The 23424-nt window shown below is 44.0% G+C and overlaps 1 protein-coding gene across 10 annotated transcripts in view; it reads right to left on the bottom strand.

Annotated features, from left to right (window-relative positions):
* Positions 1-2817: 2817 nt before the first annotated feature.
* The window catches only part of dab1a (DAB adaptor protein 1a), a 110210-nt gene continuing 89603 nt past the window's right edge, over positions 2818-23424 (bottom strand). For 6 of the 10 annotated variants that reach the window (XM_065956032.1, XM_065956031.1, XM_065956030.1 and 3 more), the window contains 8 exons: positions 20017-20187; positions 16428-16490; positions 16243-16339; positions 14290-14693; positions 12797-12992; positions 12567-12715; positions 10883-10979; positions 2818-5302 (listed from right to left, as the gene is read on the bottom strand). In XM_065956032.1, coding sequence (XP_065812104.1) covers positions 10899-10979; positions 12567-12715; positions 12797-12992; positions 14290-14693; positions 16243-16339; positions 16428-16490; positions 20017-20187 — 1161 coding nt within the window. In that variant the 3' untranslated portion in view covers positions 2818-5302; positions 10883-10898. The remainder of the gene's footprint in view (positions 5303-10882; positions 10980-12566; positions 12716-12796; positions 12993-14289; positions 14694-16242; positions 16340-16427; positions 16491-20016; positions 20188-23424) is intronic. The other 4 variants (XM_065956035.1, XM_065956036.1, XM_065956037.1 and 1 more) reach the window with 2 other exon arrangements.

Raw genomic sequence — 23424 nt, 5'->3', positions numbered from 1 at the left:
CTGATTAACGCAACACACTGACTGAGAACAGCTCTGTGATTTTTTTTCATCCTGCAGGAATGTGGCCGGGCTGGCACTGATGTGACTCACTGTCATGAAACCTGGAAAGTGCTCTTGGTTTTTTTTTCCCTGAAAACTGCCACATTTCCTCTCTGACTGCTTCACACTGAAAGGCCTCAATTGTTTGATGATTTGTGGCATATTGTGGAGATTAAACCGAGTGTTGAAGGTAAACATAGAGGAAACGGAAGCAAGAGGTCGGTCTACATTCCAGGATTATTACTCAGAATACAAAAGTATTTAAGCAGGTATTTGTAATATGACATACATCCACCTTAAGCAACAGACACACTGCCTGCTTTAGAGGATGCTCAGTCTCACTGCCACCCTGAGCGTGGACTGGCAGGCGTATCAGGAATTCAGATACAGGAGTGGTTTCTGGTAGGGGTGTGAAGGTACTTCATTATTTGTATCTGTATTCTGATATGAAACTGGAATTGGATGTGGTTTATACAGGGAACGTTTTAAGCTTTCTTGCAACATTAGTCATAAAGGATGAGATCAGACTTATTTAAATTACAAATGAAAATTACATCAAATTAAGTCCTGTTCATTTTGGCAATGCAGTTGTTGTGCCTTTAAAGCATCACATATTGGCACATTAATAATTATGAAACACATTTCTACTTCCTTACACTCTAATTCTATCTGTTTTTCTCTCTCTTACTCATTTCTTTTTTTGTTTTAAACGAAAGTTTCATGAACATTCTGGGTGCTATGTCAAAATGTAATGAAACATACGATGGCTTTACATCTTAAATGGAAGAACATTTATTAATTTGATACAACGTATAACCATAGACTGGATATAACATACATATTATTTACAGGCTATAGGTATAACCAGTTGCCACACAGGCTTTCATCTGCCAGTGCCTGCCTACATTAGCTCCTCCTAGCCTTGGCCTCTCTCCTCCTTAATACACACATGATTGTTTTTGATATCCAGGATGTCCTGTCCTGGTCCTCCCTGCTGAATATTTATCCCCTCCAAAAAAATGTTTTCCAAAGAGTCCCAAAGCAAAATATAGACACTGAGGTCTGTATCTCGAAACTACAGGTCCACAGGAAGTATCCAGCACTTCCAGGAACTTCTTTTCAAGGGACTACAAGTTTCATTTAGCCTGCTGTTTTCCATCTGACGTGCAAACATCAGACAAATTGGAAAATGTTACCAATCTATGACCAGGCACTCTGATTTTTGCAAACTGCAACAACAGTGAGCATGGAGGGCATAACATTAAGCTGCTGTTATTGTTATAGTTTTCTGGATGTTTCCTGTTGTCTTCTTGCTTTATTTAAATTCTTTCTTGCCGCAGCCTTCTCGACTTCTGTCTCCTTTGTTGTCCTGTTTATCAGGGCGAGTGGTTACAAATAACCGTGGCGGTTTTCATTTGAGCTAAACTTTTTCCCTGGCATTCTTCAGTAAACATAAAATACCTCCGCACATAGAGGGGAGAGTTTACACATTGAGCCAGGGGGGCATCATATTAGTACTTTCCATCCAGACTACAGAGCAGTGATGGGTCAATGTTTTACCTGGACCCTCCCTAAGTGGCACAGAGTCTGCACTTTGCTGTTCAAGAATAGTTTGTCAGTTTGATATATCTGGGTAACCTGAGTGTCTACTGACCCACAAAATGTGAAATAAATCCATCCAGTCCTTTGTTTGTGGTCTGCATAAGTCTTACAACACCCAGACAAGTTCTACGTTTCAAATTTGCTCAACTTGTGATGTCACAGTGGGATTCTGGATTCTGGTATCTCCACCCATGGGCTCCATCCCCAGCCTAGAACAAAACATTTGAGAAGGTCCACCATTTTTATTCTCACTACAGAGGAGTGATGTCTACCAGGAAAACTCAGGGGGAGCTCATTGCATTTAAAGAGACACACACACACCAAAACGGAGCGTTCTGAGAGAGCTGGTTTATACAGGGTCACAAACCTCCTCTGGTGCTTGATTCATGTTATATTTTGACCAAAGCATAGCACAGATGTTTCATTTAGACCACTGGGGACTGTTTTAAAGGTAGAAAAGGGGTATAAAGGGGTGTCCTCTTTAAATTAAACTTTTCTTAAGAGCGAAGAACAAGATAATTCAAAAACAATTTTTGTGGGATTTGTGTGGATTGATGCTTTAAAATAGGCAGGGGAAGACCCTGTCATGATCTGCTCTGTGTTTTTAATGGTTTATTATAATTGTTTCTGTTTAGAATTGCATTTCTTTCTGCAGGGACGGCATTAGCCTGACTATAAATGTTATGGTGTATAGCATTCTTTACATGCATATCCCTATTAAATCATAAATAAACTAAAACAATGAAACAGAGTAAAACCCAGAATACAAGTGTGTTAAGTTACCGTATTGTTTTCCTTTCTTCCACAGGAGGAGAATAAAGTTCGAGGAGGGTTGGAGCTTTGTGCGCGGCGGGCTAATAAAACTAGTGACAGCTCACATTAGAGGTGGTGTGTGCAGCATGATGTGACAGGCCATTAAAGCCGTGTTAAATTACAACAAAATACTGTGGCACTTACGATACACTAACAGAAGTAGTCTCACTGGGGGTCACCTTTGCTGGGCACACACCATTTGGCTCACTCTCACACGCGTAATAACACACACACACACACACACACACACACACACACACACACACACACACACACACACACACACACACACACACACACACACACACACACACACACACACACACACACACCACAACCAGCACACAGAGACACACTCAGGCGTCATTGGGATGTGTTTATTTGTAACAGTAATACATGGTGGAATACGTAAATCAAGAGAGAACCAAAAAATCATCTAAAAACCCACTGTAGAATGTCATATTCATAAAGATAAAAATAATGTGTCAATTTACATTAATAAGAAACTGTTAGCTGAGGTAAAGTTAAAATAGGTCTAGAAATGTTATGTACTCAAACAGCAACGTTTCCCTTTTTATTCTTTGCTCATCTTCTACTCGTCAAATTTTGAAGTGAATCAACATCGGTGTCCAGAAGAGTTCTCATGAGCGCCACATGACGGACTCTGGCCATAAAATAGGGAGTCATTGGCATCACAGTTGATGTAGCAGAGGAGGCTGCAGTCACACACACACACACACACACACACACACACACACACACACACACACACACACACACACACACACACACACACACACACACACAGACAGCAGCAGTTTGGCTCCAGACCAGCACACAGACAAATGGGCCGAGCAGCGCCGGACCTGCAAGACTATTCTGGGATGGATGACGGAGGGAGGGGGGCAGAGAGCGAGTGTGCTGCTTGCAACATGAGGCTGGAACAGAGGAAGCTACGTGGTGCAGAATCACAGAGAAAATGTGCATACAGAGGCCTTAAACTGCAGAGGCTCATTTATAAAAATGTGAACAGCTGGAAGCAGGATCAGAAACTGAGGTTAAAGGGACAGTTTGAAGTGTGGTAATGTGACATTAACAATACTTAGTTTGTTACGTACAGAGATAACAGTCAGCATGGTCCCGGTTAGGAGCAGAGTTCCTAAACAGAGCTGACCACAATTTTCGCCCCATACACCTAAAAAAAAATTCCCCTACCATTGATGAAGTTTTCAGGCCAAACAGATCAACAGTTTTGGCACTTTGAGCTTCAAAGCAACAGGTGGTCCAAAAAACCTCAGTACTGTGTTTGATCCACACCAGTGTTTGATTGACAGCTTTTACACCAGTGCAAATGAACCACCCTTAGTTTCTGCTTCAGTACTCAGGCTGGTTTTTCACAAACAGGAACCATGCTGACCGCCAGCTACAGTTGGTAATACATACTGTGAATTTATACCTCATACAACCTTAATTTAAATAATCCAAATATTCTCTTTAAAACCTTCAACATCCATGCAGAGAACAAAACATCATCAGAGAAAACAAGGTGCAGAAGAAAAACAAATGTGTGTATTGCTTGGGTTAACGTCGAGTTTGCATAACTGAAGCTTCCTATTTTATGGCGCAGACGTCCGCTGGACAGGATGGATGTCTTTGTTGTTTCATTATTTACAAAATGAGTTTGGCAAACAGACGATCAGATGCCTTAAAGCCATGTTGACTCTATAACTCCTATAGAGCTGACCCCAGCGGCTTGATTGACTTATAAAATAAAAATTCAGTTTTTTCAATTTGTTCTTTTTTTTTTTAATCGTTATTGTACAAAAGCTATAGAGAATGAACAGTTCGATCACAGAATCTCATCCCTCCGCAGGTCTGTCCTCCGCCGCAGTGTGAGTCTGTCTGCGAGGAGAGACGTTTGGCAAATTACTGTGTGTTCTTGTGTGTGTGTGTGTGTATGTTAGAGAGGGTGAGGCATGACTGTGTGTATGTGTGTGTATAGGTTGGTGTGTGAGCAGCTCCCAGAGAGTCTGTTTCTGCATAGTGATCCAGCAGACACTCACAAAGAACAAGGAGAAAACGCCTGAACCAACCAACCCACCAATCAGACGCAGCGATCCCAGTAATGGGCCGTCCCTGATAGGCCTGTTTAGAGTCTAGCTCCTCCTTTAGGGAATCTCCTCGCTGCAGATGCAGATTCTGTCCATTACAAAAATGATCATTCAAATCCTGTTTGTGTGTGTGTTTGTGTGTGTGTGTGTGTGTGTGTGTGTGTGTGTGTGTGTGTGTGTGTGTGTGTGTGTGTGTGTGTGTGTTAGTGTGAGTGTGTGTATAAGAGACAGGGAGGCACTGCTTGATTCAGTCACTCCTTGGCAGCACAGTCTCAGGCCAGAGGCAGGAGGCAGAGGGAGGAGCGTGAGAGCAGAGACAGAGAGGAGGAGGAAGGAAGGAGGTAGGGAGGGAGGCTGGGGAAGAGATGTAGGAGTCTGTAAGGCTGGGGGTGAGTCGCCACAGGGGGAGGGAGGAGAGGAGGAGACGACGCTGCGGAGGGAGAACCGGATCAGTGATTGATTTCCCTCCTTGATGAAGCAAAGGAGAACCACCGCAGAGAGGAGGAGGAGGGGGAGGAGGAGGAAGGCTTCACCAGTCACACACATCCATGCACACATACACACACACACACACACACACACACACACACACACACACACACACACACACACACACACACACACACACACACAGGTTAGGGTTCTCCTCCTGGTCTCAGTGCTGGTCAGGTGTGTCTCTGTGCGTCTCTTCATTTCTTCCCTTTGTTGATCTGGGCGTACAGCGGGTCCTTCCCCTTCTGTGACCGAGAGAAAATAAAAGTTAAAAAACAGATTTTATTTGTCATAGTTAAACCTGTTTGTGAGTCATTTTCTCAGCAGATCATCTCTGTGTTGCATTATAAAAAGGGAGGATCAGACTTTGTGATGCATTCGCTTAACTGACTGAGCTGCAAGTCCAGACAAGTCCAATTTGACCTGGATTTTCATTATTTATTTTTTTAACAGAGAACAAATCAGAACTGGAACATCACAGCACAACCAGGGAAAAGAAAAGGACACAGTATGTATGTATACAGAAGGATGAAGACGTACATTAAAGATTGTCCAAGTTGTCAGACCACTATAAAAGACTTTAACCACAAGCTGTTTTTACATAAGTATCTGCATTTCTACTTGAGGAAAGTATGTTTGTACTTTTGCCAACTCTACTTGTGGCTCTAAAAATCTTCAGAAGCTATGTATCTCATTTACTGACATCTTTAGTAATTTTTCCAAGGTACAGAAAAGTAAAATATAAAGCAAATTTCAGGTCCAGAGAGAATTCAAAAACACAAAAATAATAACAGGAGTGCTGTGTGCTAAATTAATTTTGACTCCTGGTTGAAAGTAATAAGTAATGCATAAGTTACTAATAATACTTTTTCTGCAGAAATCTCTTCAGATCAAGGAGTTAGTGGGTGTAGTCTGGGTTTCGATCAGCAGTTTTGTTACTTCATGTACCTTATACCACCACCAGGTGGCAGTAACACACCAGTGTATCTCCTCTTAGCGCCATACAGAGCTCTCTCTAAACTCCCCCCCTCCAAACCGTTTTATGTGTGTGTGAGTTATTGTTTTGGAGTGTGTAACTACACACACACACACACACACACACACACACATGCATATTCCAGCCCTCTGCACCCCCCACCCACTGCCCCCCGCCCCCCAGGCCCAGAATGAATCAGAGGTATAAAGCAGTGCCTTGAAGGACCCGTTCTGAGTCATCATGTCTGAGTTTCTGCAGCACAGCAGAGGATGATAGAGCAGCCTGCAGTCACTCAAAGCAGCCCATTATTACTGGACACACAATTACAGACACACTCAATCTGCTGCACACACAGCCTGATTGGAGTCGACTGACTGACTGACTGACTGACTGACTGATTTGTTATATTCTCGAAACTTCTCTGAATCACTGGAGGAAACATTAAGCTCTATTTCACATAAATTCGGTGGACCAAAGCCTGTCAAATGTTGTGTGTACCATCACCACCCACCACTAGTTGGAGCTGTAGCTCCGGTCAGTGGCTACTTCAATCCGGCCTAATCCTGCACTATGACCCCAAAGTAAACAACAGGACAGTAGAAGGATGGCACCCTGTAGCATTGACAGACTTAGCAAACCTATTTCACATCTTTAACACATACAAATTCAACCCACAATGCACTGCTTTTTGGTTCGGATCATGTTCTGACCTTCTAGCGAACCAAACTCTGGTGCACTTGGAAACGAACCGAGACCCCGGTATTCGAGCGGACCCCAGTTCAGTTCTTTGGTCTGCACCATAGTTCATTTAAGCATTAACACCACCCCAAAGCAAATGAACTCTACCACAAAGCGGACCAGAGTTTGTTTCAAACAGACCAAACAGAGACCAAAAGATTCTCACAGCTCCAACTGGAGGAATTTGTGTTTTACACGCATAGAATCCGATGAAAGCTGCAGAATGGAGTGAACTGCTGCCTGTTGCCTGAATTTAACAACTAGGGCTAAAATCTAAAAGGCAACATAATCACATAAAACTAATGCAAACCTGACACAGCCTACGTAATATTGGCAGACCTCACGGCTCCTTTGAAATGCCATCCAATCACTATTCTTGTTTACATCCAGGGATTAAAGTGAGGAGAGCAGGCCCATTTATTAAAGCTACAGCCTCAACTGGTGGCTGTGTTGCAGTTTGGGCACAACATTTGACAGCCTTCAAGGGCCAAAATAATGATAACATTACTTTTAAATGACGAGTAATTCTGGTTCTGCATCAACTTGAACATCACACTGAGGTTAAGTTTTAAAATGGTGCTGTTAGCCTTCGCTTTGCGCTCTGGTGTACAGAGCTGTGACTGCAGCACAGCCCGAGTTCAGACAGCCAGCAGAGAGAAGCTGCCCGCAAGGTGACAAACAGGCTGAGACAGGCAGCACACACTGCTCAGACGCTGCTGCAGAGCCACCGCCCGCCACTGTCAGCCCGCATCAGCTAACCAGCAACACCGACCGGCGGGGGGAGAGGGAGAGAAAGAGAGAGAGAATGGGGAGAGGGAGAGTGGACATATGAATGAGATTGAGCCTGAAGGCCAAGATATGTGACCCTGCTGGTACATGAGTAGATATGTGTGTGTCAGAGAGTGTGTGTGTGTTTGTGTGCATGCTCGAGTGTGTGTGTGTGTAGTGGGCCTCGGGGCAGGCGGAGTGATGAGAGGCTGCTCAGTGAACCGTGGAAGCCGACCATTTCACGGCTAAGACTCGGGAACGTTTTTCTGAACATGATGAGATCAGCCCAGAAAAAATACACACACAAACACACACCATCCTGGACACATGTCTTTTTTTGGGGGGGGGGGGGGGGGACACTGGACACTGCCAGCAGCAAACACACTCACACAAACACACACAGATATTTGGCTCTGATATGAGCACAGGTGGTGACAGCATCGATCACAGGTGTGCTTGTCTGGGGAATAACTGCCTTTATTGCACAGTTGTGTGTGTGTGTGTGTGTGTGTGTGTGTGTGTGTGTGTTTGGGGGTATGTCTGATGTCTATGTGATTGAGCGAGTAAACACCATATGGGAGCAGAGTCACTGGACCAGGACCAAAGTGGTCCACCTCCTGCAGAAGAAGAACTGAACACACTCAGCTCTCGGCTCTTTAAAACATGTCATGCTGCTCTCAGCCTCTGTCCACCTGCCTCCTGCACGTCTGAATGAAAGGACAGCCAACAAGAGGCGGGAGAGGGGGGTGGGGGGGGGGGGGGGGGGGGGGGGGGGCTGCTGCTCAATCATCCGTCCTCCCCTCCTGGAGTGGGGAAGGACTTGAAGGCTTCTTGGGTTTTAATTAAAGCCAATTATGTGGGGGTGCTCATTAATCTTGGCACACCAGTATTAGCCGATGAAAACAAAACCGTTAGATTTTCCCTGTGTGAGTGCCAGCAGCTATCATTAAGAGGGAGGCGTGTGGGTGAGGACACGGAGGGGAGGGGGGGGTAGGATCAAAATGGCCATCTCCTTCATTGTGTGTGTGTCTCTGGGCATTCTTTCTATTATGTGCCTCATTGTTTCCTCTCTCCTCTGTCTGTCAGTGTGTCTGTCTGTGATCCAGAAATCCATCTCAGCATGTCTTTCAAGATGTCACAAATATAATGTTGAGGTATGAGTGAGGAGGAACTGATGCTTTTCAGCATGCATGCACAGGAGGAGAAAAAAAACAACACACAAATGTACAAAATGTAATTTATCATGACACTGTCATGCTTATCTCCCATCATTAAATACAGGGGTGGAGTCTAACATCATGTTAAAATGATGGCTCTGCTGCTTTAATGTCTTATTCCCTGAAAACACCTGTTGCCTTATTTCCTCTCTCCTTGTTTCTCTTCATCACTCCTTTGATTGCATCTCATGGGAGGAACTGAAGCTGCAATTTTACTGCAACTCAACCCAGAGAGAAGGGACTAAAGCAGCCACTCAGTGTAGTCGTGTTGCTGTATCCAGGGGCTAAATAAACTCCTTTTGACTTCTAGCACTTCACATTTTTGATGGTGCTTGAAGGCTTCAGAAGAATCTTTCACATGTGAGCAGACTGATTTGTTGATTTTTTTGCAATGTTAAAGAGTAATTAAGAGGACAAACAAACATATAAAACTAATTCATTGTCAAAATCAGGTTTGGTTTCTATTAGTTTGTCATGTTAGGATAAACCGGTTATATGAAGAAACAGGTAGGGAAGCATTCACTGTGTGTTAGGCTAAACTATCATTGTACAAGGTACAGACTTTATGGTGTTCAGTGATTTATCTGAAGGTGATTGGTGTATTTTGGTCACCTTTGGAGTGTGTTCTGGATGACAGCAATGTGGATTTAATGCTGATTAAAATTCTCATGAGAAGCTGTTGATGTTGTTAATAAAGATGATAATATATATAAATACAAAAAAAACAAATATGCTTTGCCACTGTGCACTGCCTGTCAGCAGCTGTGTCCGATCGGACTGCTGTTCGTCTCTAGATCTTGCTTGCGTTGTTCCTACTCTTTGTTTGTCGTCTGCTAAATCAATTGTAGAATTATATTTAGGGCCTGTAATGTGCAATGTACCTTATGTCCTTGCCCTAGAGAGAGTGAGGAATGACATGCAGGGAAAGGAGCCACAGGTCGGACTTAAACCCGGGCCCCCTGCTTAGAGGACTGTAGCCTCCGTACATGGGGCGAGTCTTGACTGCTAGGCCATCAGCACCGCCTGTGTGATTTATATTGTATGGGGATCGTTTGTGTTGGGGGTTAAAAACTATTATTGTATGTTTTTCACTGTTGATTTTTACCAGAATGTGTCCAACATGTTTGAACTGCGTAACACCGTGTCCTAACAATAGGAAAGAGTTAGACATTGCGTCACATCGAATCGTGCAGCATTGGACGCTCGCTGTCTACACTGTAAAAAAGAGGCGTCACCTTGAGCTGTTTTGTGCTGCTTTGCTCACAGGCTGTTAGGAAACTATTGGATCAAGCTGATTTTGATGCTGACGCTCGCTCGGGGTGCATGCTGGTAGGACACAGTGTAAGATTAAGAGGAGGTAAAGAAAGGAAAGTAGGGTGTGGGAGTTGAGAAATAAGAAGAGGCTTGTATCTTCTCTACAAGCTGCATTTTGCCGTCTGTCGTTATTTGCAAATTGTGTGAAAGTTTCTCTGCAGGATGATGAGCTCACATCATCACTTCTTTGAGTTTGTTCGAGGAGCTGCCCGTCTTTGTCAGTCTGATCCTCTGACAACACTTCACATATCATCAGTTATATTACAGCATGTTACATACATAATGCATAGAAATGACAGCACACATCAGCTTAACATCCGGCATCAGCATAGTGTGCACAACATTGACAAATCCCAGAAGACGTCCTGTTCAATGAAGTGCACAGCGTCTGATTGGCTGTCGCACACTGTTGGCTGTCCTACTGAGACAGGGAGCATTACATAGAAAGGACACAACAAGGGCACACAGCACCGCTGCCATTATGAGTGATGAAAGTCACACACATGACTTGAGGATAAAAACTCACAGATCTCCTCGTGATGCAACAACAAAACAAAAAAAAACTGTGGACGAAACAAACAAATCATCACATGCACGGTCAAAGCTCACACTCAAACACAGGGCAGCAGAGCATGTGGGACAACAGGTGAAGCAGAGACACTGTGAGGTCAGAAGCTCAACAGAAAAAGGAACATATTCAAAAAGATGCAGCACAAGCAGAGATGGATTTATGGGGAGGTACGAGGGCAGGGAGGTGAAGGAGGAGGAGGAGGAGGAGGAGTTAGTTATGGAGGAGAGCTGTTGATACCTACCCTGCCCTGCTGATATCTAGCTCCCAGCCTCTGGACTGGCCTGGTCTGGGCTGGGCTCTGCTGTCTCACTGGGACAGGGAGACCCAGAACCACATGCCTACAGAGGGGGGAGGAGGGGAAGGAAACAAGGAAGGGAGGAAGGAAGGAAGGAAGGAAGGAAGGAAGGAAGAGAGGAGGAGGAGGAGTGTAAGAGGAGGGAATAGGTTAAAGAAGAAAAAAACTATTGGAAAGGATTGCAAGATCAGGACTCCTTAAAACACAGAAATCAAAGAACTTAAGGATGTCTATGTTTTGATTTCAATGTAGTAGTTCATTTCTTATTCAAGCTTTTGTGCAAAACCTCACAAACTTTAGAAAGAGCCTCCAGCTTACCAATGGGACTGGTCTGCTTAATTTGTGGTCAACTGTATACGTTTAGTAAGGTAAAGGTAGAGATCAAGGTTGAGATCAAAGTTAGTTAAAAATGATACAGTAACTTTATATGTTTGATTCATAGGCGACTTTTTGAGTCGAAGAGAAACAATTTTACGCTTATCCAGATGAAATACCATGATTTTAGGGAGTCCTGGAAATCTCTAAAGACTTTAAGAGTAAACAGTAGGCAGAAGAGAAAAGGTGTCAGTAGAAAAAAGGAAACCACAGCCCACACACACACCATCGCCTTTTGGAAACACACACCTGCAAACGCACACAGTCAAACTTACAGACACACAGAGGCACTCATTTACCCTGGTCTTCACAAAAGACTCTGCACAGTTCAATCTATTGATCGGCTGCTTTTCTCCTCAAATACTTCCTCTCTTTACACAGAGAGCGGGAGGCTGTTTTTCTGTCTTCTCTCCATCTTTCTCTCCTTCTTTTTTTCCCCTTTGTAACCTTTCTGCTGCACTCGCTCTCTCTCAGTGCCGCCACATTTCTCCTGCATGTGTGTGTGTGTGTGTGTGTGTGATCCAGGCCCGGTGACATTTCCAGCAGTGTGAAAGTCCTCTATTTTTTTCAATAATAGTCGGATTGAAGGCATAAAAACTAATGTCTCAAGCCTGCAGAGGGGAGAGAGAAAGAGAAGAAAGAGGCGAGCATGAAGAAACACAAAAAGAGGGAGAGAGAAGCGTCACAGAGAGTGCTGAAAGAAGTCTTGTTTCCTCGAAGGTCACTTAGACTACAAGGACTTTGGTCAATGGTAGAGGGAGTTTCTCTTTATCATCCCATCGTTTCTTAATTTCCCCTCACTACGAGACCGAGGAGCGGCTGCTGCAGGAAAATAAATATTAATTGCCTTTGGAAGAAGAATTGGGGCATTATTCGTCGTCTATCTGCACAGATGAGTCTGTCCGTATAGAGGTAGTGATGTATGGACGCTACCTGGCTGGTATTAATAACAGCTTAATGATGTCTCTGACAGTCCCAGCAGCTAATTTAACGCTGTGTTGACCATGCACGTACCAGACACACACACACTGCAGCACAAACTTCTGCAGGCATGCTCAGGTAAAATTCACACATCTACACCCACACACACGCACACACACACACACACACACACACACACACACACACACACACACACACACTGAGGGACAGCACACACTAATCAGCCGCAGTGATTACCTTCCCGCCAACACGGCAGCTCGGTGATTTATCAGCACATCTGAGCTCAGGTTACACTTATTAAACACACACTTACAGCGTCTTCCTCTCCACTGCGACTCGGGCTGCCCTCTGCTTCCCCAAACGAGTCGTCCGTGGGGGGGTCTGTGGCGTCCGTGGGGGGGTCACTGACATGGGAGGCTGAGGACTTGGAGGGAGAGCTCTGCCTGGGGGCCGGGGTTGGAGCTGCAGGGAAGGAAACTCGGAGTCAGACACAGCTATAGACAGAAGGAGCATCATACTGAGATGAAGACGAAGGGTTCTCACGGGAGTTGGTGGACGGCGTCGTGGAGGTGACCGGCGTCAGGTTCATCTGAGAAATGTCGAAGTCGTCACAGTCGTCCGTGTCCTGGGCGGTGCCCACACGGCTGAAGTAAGTGCTGAATGCATCTGAGGTTGCCGATAAACTCGGCTGCTCGCCCTTTTTCAACGGCATGGCCGGAGGCTTCGCCAGCTGAAAGTCCTGAAATACAAGGAAACAGAGAAACTCATCACTTACTGTATTTAAAAATGTAACTTGTCCTAGTTATTTTAAATGTGAGGACACAGTGTTCAAACCTCAGAAACATCATTCACACAGTGCAGATAAAACCAGAGCTGTATTGTCTTTTGTTGCCTTGAAATGTTGCAGACGAAGCATTTTGTTGCAAACATGTCTCAGTGAATTTGGTGCCAACCACAAATAAGTGAACTGTTGGTAGAACAAACTCAGCAGAGGCTCACACGACAACCTGACTGAGACTCATGTTTAATGTTTCAAAGTAAGAACGAGCTCCATCCAGACAATTGTTAGCAACTTTTCAGAAGTAATCTGAATCCATCCTACACAATAAAGAAGTCTCATCACGACCATTTAATTACAAAAGCAAGTGTGAGTCAGTTTTTTGACAGGAAGAAGATTGTCTACTCTCCGTTAAATCCCTTAAATGTACAAAATACTACAAACGAGAAGTGGTGAGGAAAGGGACCAGATTTCTATGTTTGGTCTGAGAACAAATTGTAACTGTGGCTCTGTTGGTAGAGCCGTCGTCTCTCAAGCGGAAGGTCGAGGGTTCCTCCTGCAGCAACATGTCCGATGTGTTCTTAGGCAAGACACTTAACCATGAATTGCTCCTGCTGCTTCGTCGGGGGCGTATGAATGTGTATGAATTAGTTACTACTGATGGTCTCACTACATAGCATCCACTTACATCAGTCTGTGAATGGGTAGGTGTGACCTGTGGTGTAAAAGCACTTTGAGAAGTCAGAAGACTAGAAAAGTGCTATATAAGCTCTATTTACAATTTTCCATTCCTAAATTTACATGGGTGTAACTCCGTCTGACTGCTGTGTGTCTACAACAAAGCAGAGATGACTTTCAGACCAGAACTGGGTGAGTAGGTTCTCTTAAAAGTCTCAGTTTTAGATGTTTTAAATGTTCAAGTTCCAAACTTTCTTGGAGGTCAGAGACCAGAGTTGTTCTCTCTCCCTTTATACCCTGACATCTCTTTAATATTCACTATCATATAAAGGCAACTATTTCCCCTCCAATATGTCTTGATACATTTGAGAGCATATGTGCAGCAGGGAGAGAACACACAGCAAATAACGACAACACAACCTAACACACAAACAGCTGCAGGAAGTGACTGTAGATATGACAATGGAGTGTGTTTGACAGTTTTGTATACTCCTGCAGTATGTTGGGTTCTAATCAGCACAGATTATCAGGGATTAGCTGCTGAGTTATTTTAATAAACACAACGTAGAAAACAGCTCACCTTGAACATCTCCTTGCCCATCTTCCTCGCTCTCTCCCCGTGCTGCGGACTCGACGACGCTGAGGGGGAGGGGGCTGAGGCGCTGGCTCCAGAAGCTAAATGGCTCTCGCCAACCGGAGTCACAGTGGGGACCGGGGTCAGCGTCTGGAACATGGCGGCGGGCAGTGTGCCCACAGGTTGGGCGGGGAGGTAGGCTGTGGGGGGGAAGGCTCCCGCCGCCATGGCCGCCCACTGTTGCTGGGTGGCGGGGAAGATGTTGGCCTGGCCCCAGATCAGAGGCTGACCGCCTGGCAGGACCTGTGCCACTGGACCAAGAGGAGACTGGACCCCAAAGGCCAGCGGCGTCTGAGCGGCAAACTGCTGGGACCAGTGTCCAGGGGGGACGGCCCCCATCGTCACATAACCTGGTGGTGACAGGGTGAATAGTTTGAGGTCAAAGATAAAATATAGACGTAGAGGAGATGATTAAAATCCCCCACCATGTGTCGGCTTTCTTCTACTCTGCGTTTGGATAATAAAGCCATGCATCAGCAGAGAGAGCTGTCCTAGTTCTGCCTGCAGATAATGTGCTGCTGTCTCTTAATGGTCATGGTGAACTCTCATAATTACCTCCAGAATGAGGCAGAGTCATTATGAAACGACAGAGCTCTACACACACTCATTAAAACCTGTGAAACTCATCAGCAGGAGCTGTTTCTATTACACACTGACTGCTCTCCTCATTCTGCACGCCTGTTGTTACCTGCAGCAGAAAGAAACCAACATTTAACCCCTGCCGCCCTGCTACTCTGACATGTCAGAGAGGGACAAGGGGAGGAACAGAGGGAGGGAGAGGGTACAGTTGTTCTGACTCTAATAATTTCCTCTTATACCACAAGTACACAGGTCAATGCAACGTTCTGCTACCATATTTCATCAGTCCATCCAAAAAAATCAACTGGTTTCAGGCCCATCATCTGACAATGACAAAGCCTCTTGGAGCGACGGCCAATTTTTTTGGGCATCTGATGAAACAAACTGTTATTCATAATAACCAGTGTAAGAGTTCCTTCTCCTTGTGCTCTTCATCATATAAAGTCCAACTAGCGACTTCACGCCTGAGAACAGAGTTGGAGTCAAAGGGGTGATGTCTAAAACCAGATTTTTTTCTGCACTTAAATTCAGATGTCTGTTGATAGGATTAATTAAAGACTAAATGTTCATAATACCTTTAACCTTCTTTACAAAGACCTTTTTGCTGCATAAAACCAATTCCTGCAGAATAAAACAAGAGGCCACAGCTACTGTGTTCGCCACTTTTATGTCTTTCCCCCGGAGCCTCCCCACACCGCCTGTGCACGAGTGATAGTCACCCACTGTGAGGTGCATGTGTGAACACCAAAAATATATAATTCTGGAGTCTGCCTGAAATGTTCTAGAAATTTTGTGAAAATGGCTTTTGACTTCCAAAAACTAAAATCCGGCAGCAAGGAAACATATTTGTACTGATACTATGTTTGTTGTGGTTGAACTGATATCAGAGGCGTATTCAGTATCGGCAGACACTCCAATCTACTAATCAGAGTGGATAGTGGGAAGGAGGAATTGATATCGTAACGTCTAAAGAGGGATGTAAAGGAGAAGAAACAGGAAAACTAAAACAAACATGCGTCTATAGAAGACTATAACCATCTCAGTGATTTTTATTTCTATTCACTGGCTGCAAAAGTCCCCACGGACATCTCTATCTGAGGCTGCAAGCTAATGATGGAGTTCATATTCAACACACAACCAATACCACCTTTTCTCCTTTTGTTCCCTTCATCTACATTTCTATTCTGTCCGTCATTTTATCTTGCCCTCCTTTCTTGTCTCTCCTCTGCCCTCTGCCTCTGAATATCTCCTCCTGCTGTGTTTGTTTCCCCTCCGCCTGTAGCTGTGTTGTATTTAAGCAGAGAGTGAACAAGGAGCTACCTGAGGGCACAGACGCAGGGTTGAAGGGAGCGAACAGTTCTGTAGGCGGCTGCAGGCCCAGCGAGGGGTCCAGGGTGTTGGCTGGAGAGGCGGGGGTCTGTGCAGGGTGTGATGGGAGGAAAACATCAGTGGGGACACAGTTTAGGTGTAAATGGTAAGAGTGTGTACGTATGAGAGCTGCTCACCGATGGAGAGGTGATGTCAGGAGGCGTCGACATGTCTCCAAAAATCTCTAACTGGTTGAGATTCTGAGGGAAGAGAAAGAAAACCCTTCAAGTCAGTTTAAACAACAACACGGTCTTAGCTCTGCATAATGTGGTGTAGGTTACGTTTAGATGCAGCATGCATCACAGTCTGCATGCAGCATGACAATAACCTAAAGTGTTCCTACCTGAGCACTGAGGCTGCACACAGAGGAAGAGGAGGGGACAGCGGGGTGAGGAGAGATGGATAATGAGATGAAATGATTATGATGACATACCTACCAAGATTTATACAGCCTGTCATCTGCAGCATATACAGAGCAGAGTTACTCCATGTCTTTTATTTTTAAACCTTTTTTCCTTATACATCCACTTTTATATCTACTGGGCATGAATCATGGAGAACCAGAACTAATAATTGCCATGATAACAGAATGCTAAATCCATATTTTTGGAGTAAAGGAACAATCTTCATAAGTAAAAACACCCTCTGTTAAATCTCAAAAAGGATAATTGGGTCACACCTACGCCGTCTACTATCAGGTCCACATCTTGGGCCCCAGACCCTGGACTGGTTGATTATATCTGGACCAGTCTGCATTCTGTTACGGTGGCTCTAACGTCTGTTTATATATAACAACTGAGTGGGTCTGAGAAGAGTCGTGTTCAGCACTGATAAGGGGGGAAACACACCGTGTCGATGTGTGTTGAAAAGGCTGACTGTAGCCGTTTTTAAAGATGCACTGAAATTGACATTTCTAGAAAATGTCTAGAAACATTCTAGAAAATCTCAGGAAGGCTGAGATTCCCCAGGTTGGGTCAGATATCTCAGGGAATAGTATGGATATGTAGATTACTACTGATCAAGTTTGATCTCAGAACACATTTGTAGCATCCATAGGGGTTTGGGTTTGTCATTTTGGATTCTAAAAAGCAGGAGAAGTTGCCTCAGATGACGTAACTTTGAACGAGCATCTTTAGATGTTTCTTTGTCGCTGCTGACTTGAAGGGGGATGAACAACCGAAAAAGCTCTGAGGTGTATCAGTGCTTCCACAGTCATGAAGCCAGTTTGTTTAGGGAAGTCGGACAGCAGACAGAGAGCCGAATCAAAGCCTAGAATTTAGTTTTTTTACATAAGCTGAAACCAAGCAGCAGCCTCTGCTGTTGAAAAATGAAGCACCGGCAGTCACATACCAGGCAATCAAAAAGCCCATTTTTACGCAGAAGTTAACATGTTGACAGCCTGGTTCAAAAAACAAAATAGGTCTGATTAGCTCATGTCTCGATTGGCACACACTTTTTATAAGCAGCTCCAGGTGTTAGCCTGTTGTTAGGTTGACTGAAAGGTATAGGGTGAGACAGCATTTCCAGCATGACGCCAGCCAAAGCCTCCTGCAGTAACAAACGGGTGACGTCACTGAGGCTTCGTCTTTCAATATTTACAGTCTATGGCTGAAACACAAACATCTGGCTGCACAACTGTACGACTTCAGAAGGTTAAATGTTGATATATCTGATGGTTTAATGTTAATTAATATTGCAGCTTCTGGGTGTGATTATTAATGGGCATTTCTGTAAAGTAATTTAAGATTGCAGTCAGATGGGGAAAGACGGGCATAACAGCAGAGGTACCAGAGCTCTGCACAGTGTTTAAGAAATGTTCTAAAAAGCTTACAGCAGTACATTTTAAATTGAAGTGAAACTTCTTTAAAAAATAAAAAAAAACATGATAATAAGCCACTTGGACTAAATCACCAAAAGTTACATCCATTATCATTCGCACAGTTAGGGCTCCTGAGGAAAAGGTGGACACTTCCCATTATTTAAGTTTCACTTGTCTCTCTCAGATCTGTGTTTGTGCTGCTGTAACACCCGAATCTGCCCTCTGGAGATCATAACGCTTCTTCTTACAGTAGTTTATTTTATAAAGATGATTCCACCAGCTGCTCTGTGAGCAGACAGCCACACCCCCTAGCATCATTACTGTAGCAGTGTGTTCCTGTGGACAGTCATTACTGCTCCCTGTGGTAGCGAGTGTGTGATGTGCCTCAGAGGGAGCAGATATCAAACACAGCAGCCGTTCTATTTGATCTGAATTTGTTCTGTTTCCTTTCACAGTCTCCCCATGATCCCCCTCTTTAGTATCTCATCTTTTCTTGCACATTAATAATATCTTCAGGCCGGTGGCAAGTGAACGAATCTCTATTTTTAGTCGTAAAGGAATTTAAGCCTTGAATACATGGGCAGAGATTAGCATAAATCATGGATGTGGATAATTTCTTTGGAGATAATGAATGTTCTTAGAATATCTCCCCTCTTTTAGGTCACATATGGACCACAGCATTCTTTTACATCTATCAGAAAATGGATCTGTTCTGAAGATGGCTGTGTTAGGGGATTCTTTTTTTCACACAGAGGGGAGGGGGAGAGGAGGCTGGAATGTGGACTAATGTTTCTGCCGAGCCGCAGATTAAAATCAACTCAACACAACTATAACCTCCGTATCAAAGATATGGTGCATCCACATGATAACAGGATGTCTGTGGGATTAACTCACAAAAACACATTTTCAGAAACACTCTCTTTACACTAAAAGAGATTAAAGTCATGTGGCCTGTTGCACCAGCTGTGTTCAAATGATGTCTAAAGTTGGTGTAAAGTCCACACTAAACCCTACTTACTCTGAAACCAGACGTGACCTGGCTTCATGTTTAAAGTTGATGGTTTTAAAAACATTATGCGGCCATGAGTGTCTTATTCTTTCATGATGACAGTAACTCAATAACTCTCTCTTCATGGGCACAAAAACAGATGAGCTCATCTTGACCCTAAAGATGTTGTAAATGTACTCTGCTTTGGCAAAGTAGACAAATGAGTGCATTAACGCCATGTTTGAGGTCAAAGTTCACACCCCCATTATTGTTGAGGGATATAACGTAAGCCTTTGAGTACATTTGAATCAATATATTACAAAAACTGGTCAGATTTCTTGGTTTTTTTTGTTCTTGGTTTTAGTTACAGCAGTTATGCTTTTGGCCAGTAGAGGCTTTCTGTCCACTTGTAAAGAAATCTTTATATTTGTGCTTGCTTGTGGCAGCAGTACAGGAGTTATGTTGCTGTAACTATCAGAGTGTTATAAATGCCTCCTCATTAATATACTCCAAGCAGCTGAACTCTGCAGGTGAAATGACCGCCGCTGTCGGACCCCCTCCCCCTTCACGCTCTGTGACAGAAAATCTGACCTTTACGTCCACTCAGACCTCGGAGCTCCCCCGATGTTTTTCTCTCCCTCTCTTACACTTTCTGCAGGTGTGAAGGCACAGTTGCGCTCACACACTCTGCCTGCTTCTTGTTATGCACCACGGTTACATGTTTTATTCATAAATGGCAGGGGTCAAGAGTTGAGAGTAGACTTTGGACTACTGAGGAACAAACGTGCTGCGGCATAGATAAAAACAGGAGACAGGAGGTAACCTTTAGGACGTAGAACGGAACCGGTAAACCCTCCGTGCTTCTCTCTCTGAACCATGACGGCCTGGTGCTGTGTTATTCATACGTACAGAGCCTTACCTGAGTCACCTCGTGTAGGTCTAAGTCTATCAGATCTGCCACTGCCTGTTGCTGCTGCTGCTGCTGCTGCTGCTGCTGCGGCTCAGTGTGCTCTGGTTGGAGGGGCTGATGATGAAAATGATGGTGTTGTTGATGATGAGGATGGTGGTGGGGGGTGTTTTGATGTCCGTTCTGCAATCACAACCCCGGTGTTAGATGACAGGTGGGATGAAATGTGCTCACACAATTACAGCGAGGATGAGTCAGAAAGGAAGGAGGCTTTTAAAGGAGGAAAAAGAAAGCTATGCGGGTTGTATAATCACAAAGCACACTCTCACTCACACACAGAAAGAGTTTCTTTTCGGAGCAGAGTAAAGATTTAAAAAGGTTTAAAGATCATCCCTACCTTTAGTCTAAAGTGCAGCTCTGAGCTGAGTTTTAAACCCTCCTTGTGTTTCTGTAAAGCCGACTCCCCTGCGTCAGGAAGCTCAGCGAGAGACCGAGGAGCTGCACTATCTAACATGCTCGATGTCAGGGCAATAGTTGTGTGATATATTGAAGGAAAAATGTTTCTTTTCTTTTAGTTCCCTCAGCAGCTTCACAAGCTTGAGCTCCATAAATGAAACTAAAACATAACACTTAGAAACATCGTCATCATCTGTGACAAATCCAGGGGAAAGAAAAGAGGAAATCATGAGAATCGCTCGCGTAGACATGGACAAGGAACGAGGGACTTCTACAAGGCGGTGGCGCAAAATAGTACAAGTACAAGAGGCTTAAGTACCAAATTGTTATTGGAAATCAATTAGCTCATCATGCCTCATTTCCCATCATGCTTTGACTGAACCTATGTGCTGGACAGAGTGACTGGTTTGTTAAGCTCGATGTTTTTGTTAGGAAACGCATGGTTACTCTGGTTAGTTTTGTTAATGTCAACATGTAGAGGATATTCTTTTAATGCAGTTATGAAGTTAGAGGTCAGTTTGTCTTAATCAACTCTCCCTATGTTTTTAAACCATAACTGTGTGGATGTTGCATTTAAGGACCACAGATGTATCTGGCCATTGAATGTAAACAAAGAATAAAGGAATATTTCCCTTCACTGCGGCTGTCAAGCTGCTACATTTAAGTCAAAGCCAAAAAGAAAAGATTAGAGTTAAACTCTGCCCATTGAAGAAATAGATCCCCAGAGTTAACCGGTTTCTCACATTCCTCGCAGGGTTTTCTAATATTATGACAAGTACTGCAGATGTTTCCCCAGCTGTGGCACAGAGACATAATCTGCTGATTGGTTTGGCAAAGCAACAGTAGCTGCTTGCAGTAGAAAATTACTGAGTTTTTCTTTGGATGGAGACGGAAGTGCAGACATCATTAGCTGATTATGAGGAACAATAACAGCTCACCTGGTGCTCACCACTTCTGGAAATGATTGTAATTTCTCGACTGGATGTTTGTCATAAAGGTTCATTAAACATGGAAATTGTATGTTGAAATACTGCTTCTCTGACAACAACGCAGCAGCCAGTATGTCCTCCTCCTAAGTTTTGATTCTGGTCCTGAATGTATTTGTTTTGACCAGAGAAGGTAAGACACCCCAACACAGCCGTAATCCAGCCCTCTTGGTTTGCCAGTTGTTGTGGAAAACCAACAGGTGTTGCAGCGATTAAAGTGGGCAAGCTCCTCTCTCCAATCTTTTGAATTTGACTGCAGTACCAATTTCAAACGCTACATACATACAACCCTACAAACATTAAACGTGTACTGTTCTCCTCGCTTACAAACACAACCTGCTGCTGCGACTGCTGCAAATTCCTCCATCTTTCTTCCCTCTATTTCTCCCTCTGACCATCTCTCCCTCTCTCTCTCTCTCTCTCCCTCTCTCTCGCCCTACCAATTATCCCTCCGTGCCCGTTACACACTCTCACCTTCTCCTTGGCAGGCCCTTTATCTCTATCAGTGCAGCCTCCACCTATCAATTAACCATCTCCAGGGAAACAGTAATTACCTGCACACATGTGTTCTGCATACAGTCACCGCAGCCCCTTTAATTAATGCCACCTCACTGATTCCCCACCGTCTGACTGATCGCTCTAAAAACATTGCCACACACTGTGAAACACACACACACTTTTGCACCTTAAGGTGCCTTACATCTCATATATCAAGGTCTTTAAAAGCCATGCAGAGGTGATGTGTTTGGTGGCACTGTTCTACACTGGACTGCGTGTTTACAGGCCAGGACTCGGCAGATTAAAGTGGCTCAATGTGTGTTTGTTTTATTGATTTGTCTCCTTTAAGAAGGTGACAGAGTAAACAACAGACAGGAGGTCGCTCTTCTGTCGATGGTATCGTTTCAGAATCAGGTGTAGTGTAAATACTCGCAGTAATGATCTCATCTAATCGGCTGTCAGTCTTCAGCTGAGGAGACTCTTCCTCAGATTGTACAAAGTTAGTTTACAATAAACAGTCAGAAAAAGGCTGAGGGCCGAACAGATACCTGAACAGAAAGAATGAAAAACATCCATCAGCTCTTCAATTATTGACACTGACCAAATAACTCAGGAGTTATAGGAGCCCTGCACTTTTTACTCTCCAGTCAACATTAATGCTGTTAACTTTGTTGTCTAATTTATATAAAACAACCACAGTCTGTTATTGTTAACATCGCTCAGCTATACGAGTGCAGTTCTCTGTCAGTATAAAGTTCTTTGACTTGTTTATAATAGACCACGTCTTGTAGAGCTGTGTTTTATGTTGATGCTGCTGGTCATTACATTGGTCCTTATAACACAAAAAAAACATCTGACAAATCTCAGTATATACATCCTGGAAATAACCAAAGTCCTAAACTTTATGAGTATATAGATTTGTATGTCTTGATTGTTTTTTGTAGTACAGATGCTGATTTTCTCCACAATGGTTACAAAGATGTCCGTCTACTGTAACTCTGTTTGTTTGGTTGGATCTGTCACAGTCTTGACTTGGAATAAGCTTTCCTGTTTAGTTTAGTCAGTTTTACTTCCTGTTTTATTTTGTCATTAGACACTTCTCGCGTACCTGTTTTCCTTGTGTTTCTTTATTGTTGTACTCTGAGGTGTAGTGTTTCCTGTTTTATTTTGTAATTTTTGCTCCCTGTGTATCATGACCAATTTCACTTCCTTTCCCCAGTTTCACCTGTGTTTAGTCTGTCACACATGCATTGGGATACCCAGGACGTTTGAGAGGCAGGGCCAACAAAAAGTTAAAAGGGCACCTGCTCTATGCAGTGGCACAGAAAAGCCGTCATACATTTACAGTAGTAGCATAGTAGTAGTTATATGTCCCTGGAGGGCACGTTACCACGTCTAAGCCTCTAGCAGGCACCCTGGAGGGCACTTTGTGACATTTTGTCCACTAAGAGGGCATCTTGGAGGGCACTTTATCATGTTT

Source organism: Labrus bergylta, chromosome 6 (assembly GCF_963930695.1).
Source record: "Labrus bergylta chromosome 6, fLabBer1.1, whole genome shotgun sequence".
In the NCBI taxonomy this organism is placed as follows: Eukaryota; Metazoa; Chordata; class Actinopteri; order Labriformes; family Labridae; genus Labrus; species Labrus bergylta.
Note: the sequence above shows the minus strand (reverse complement) of the source record. Positions and strands in the feature narration are given on the sequence as shown.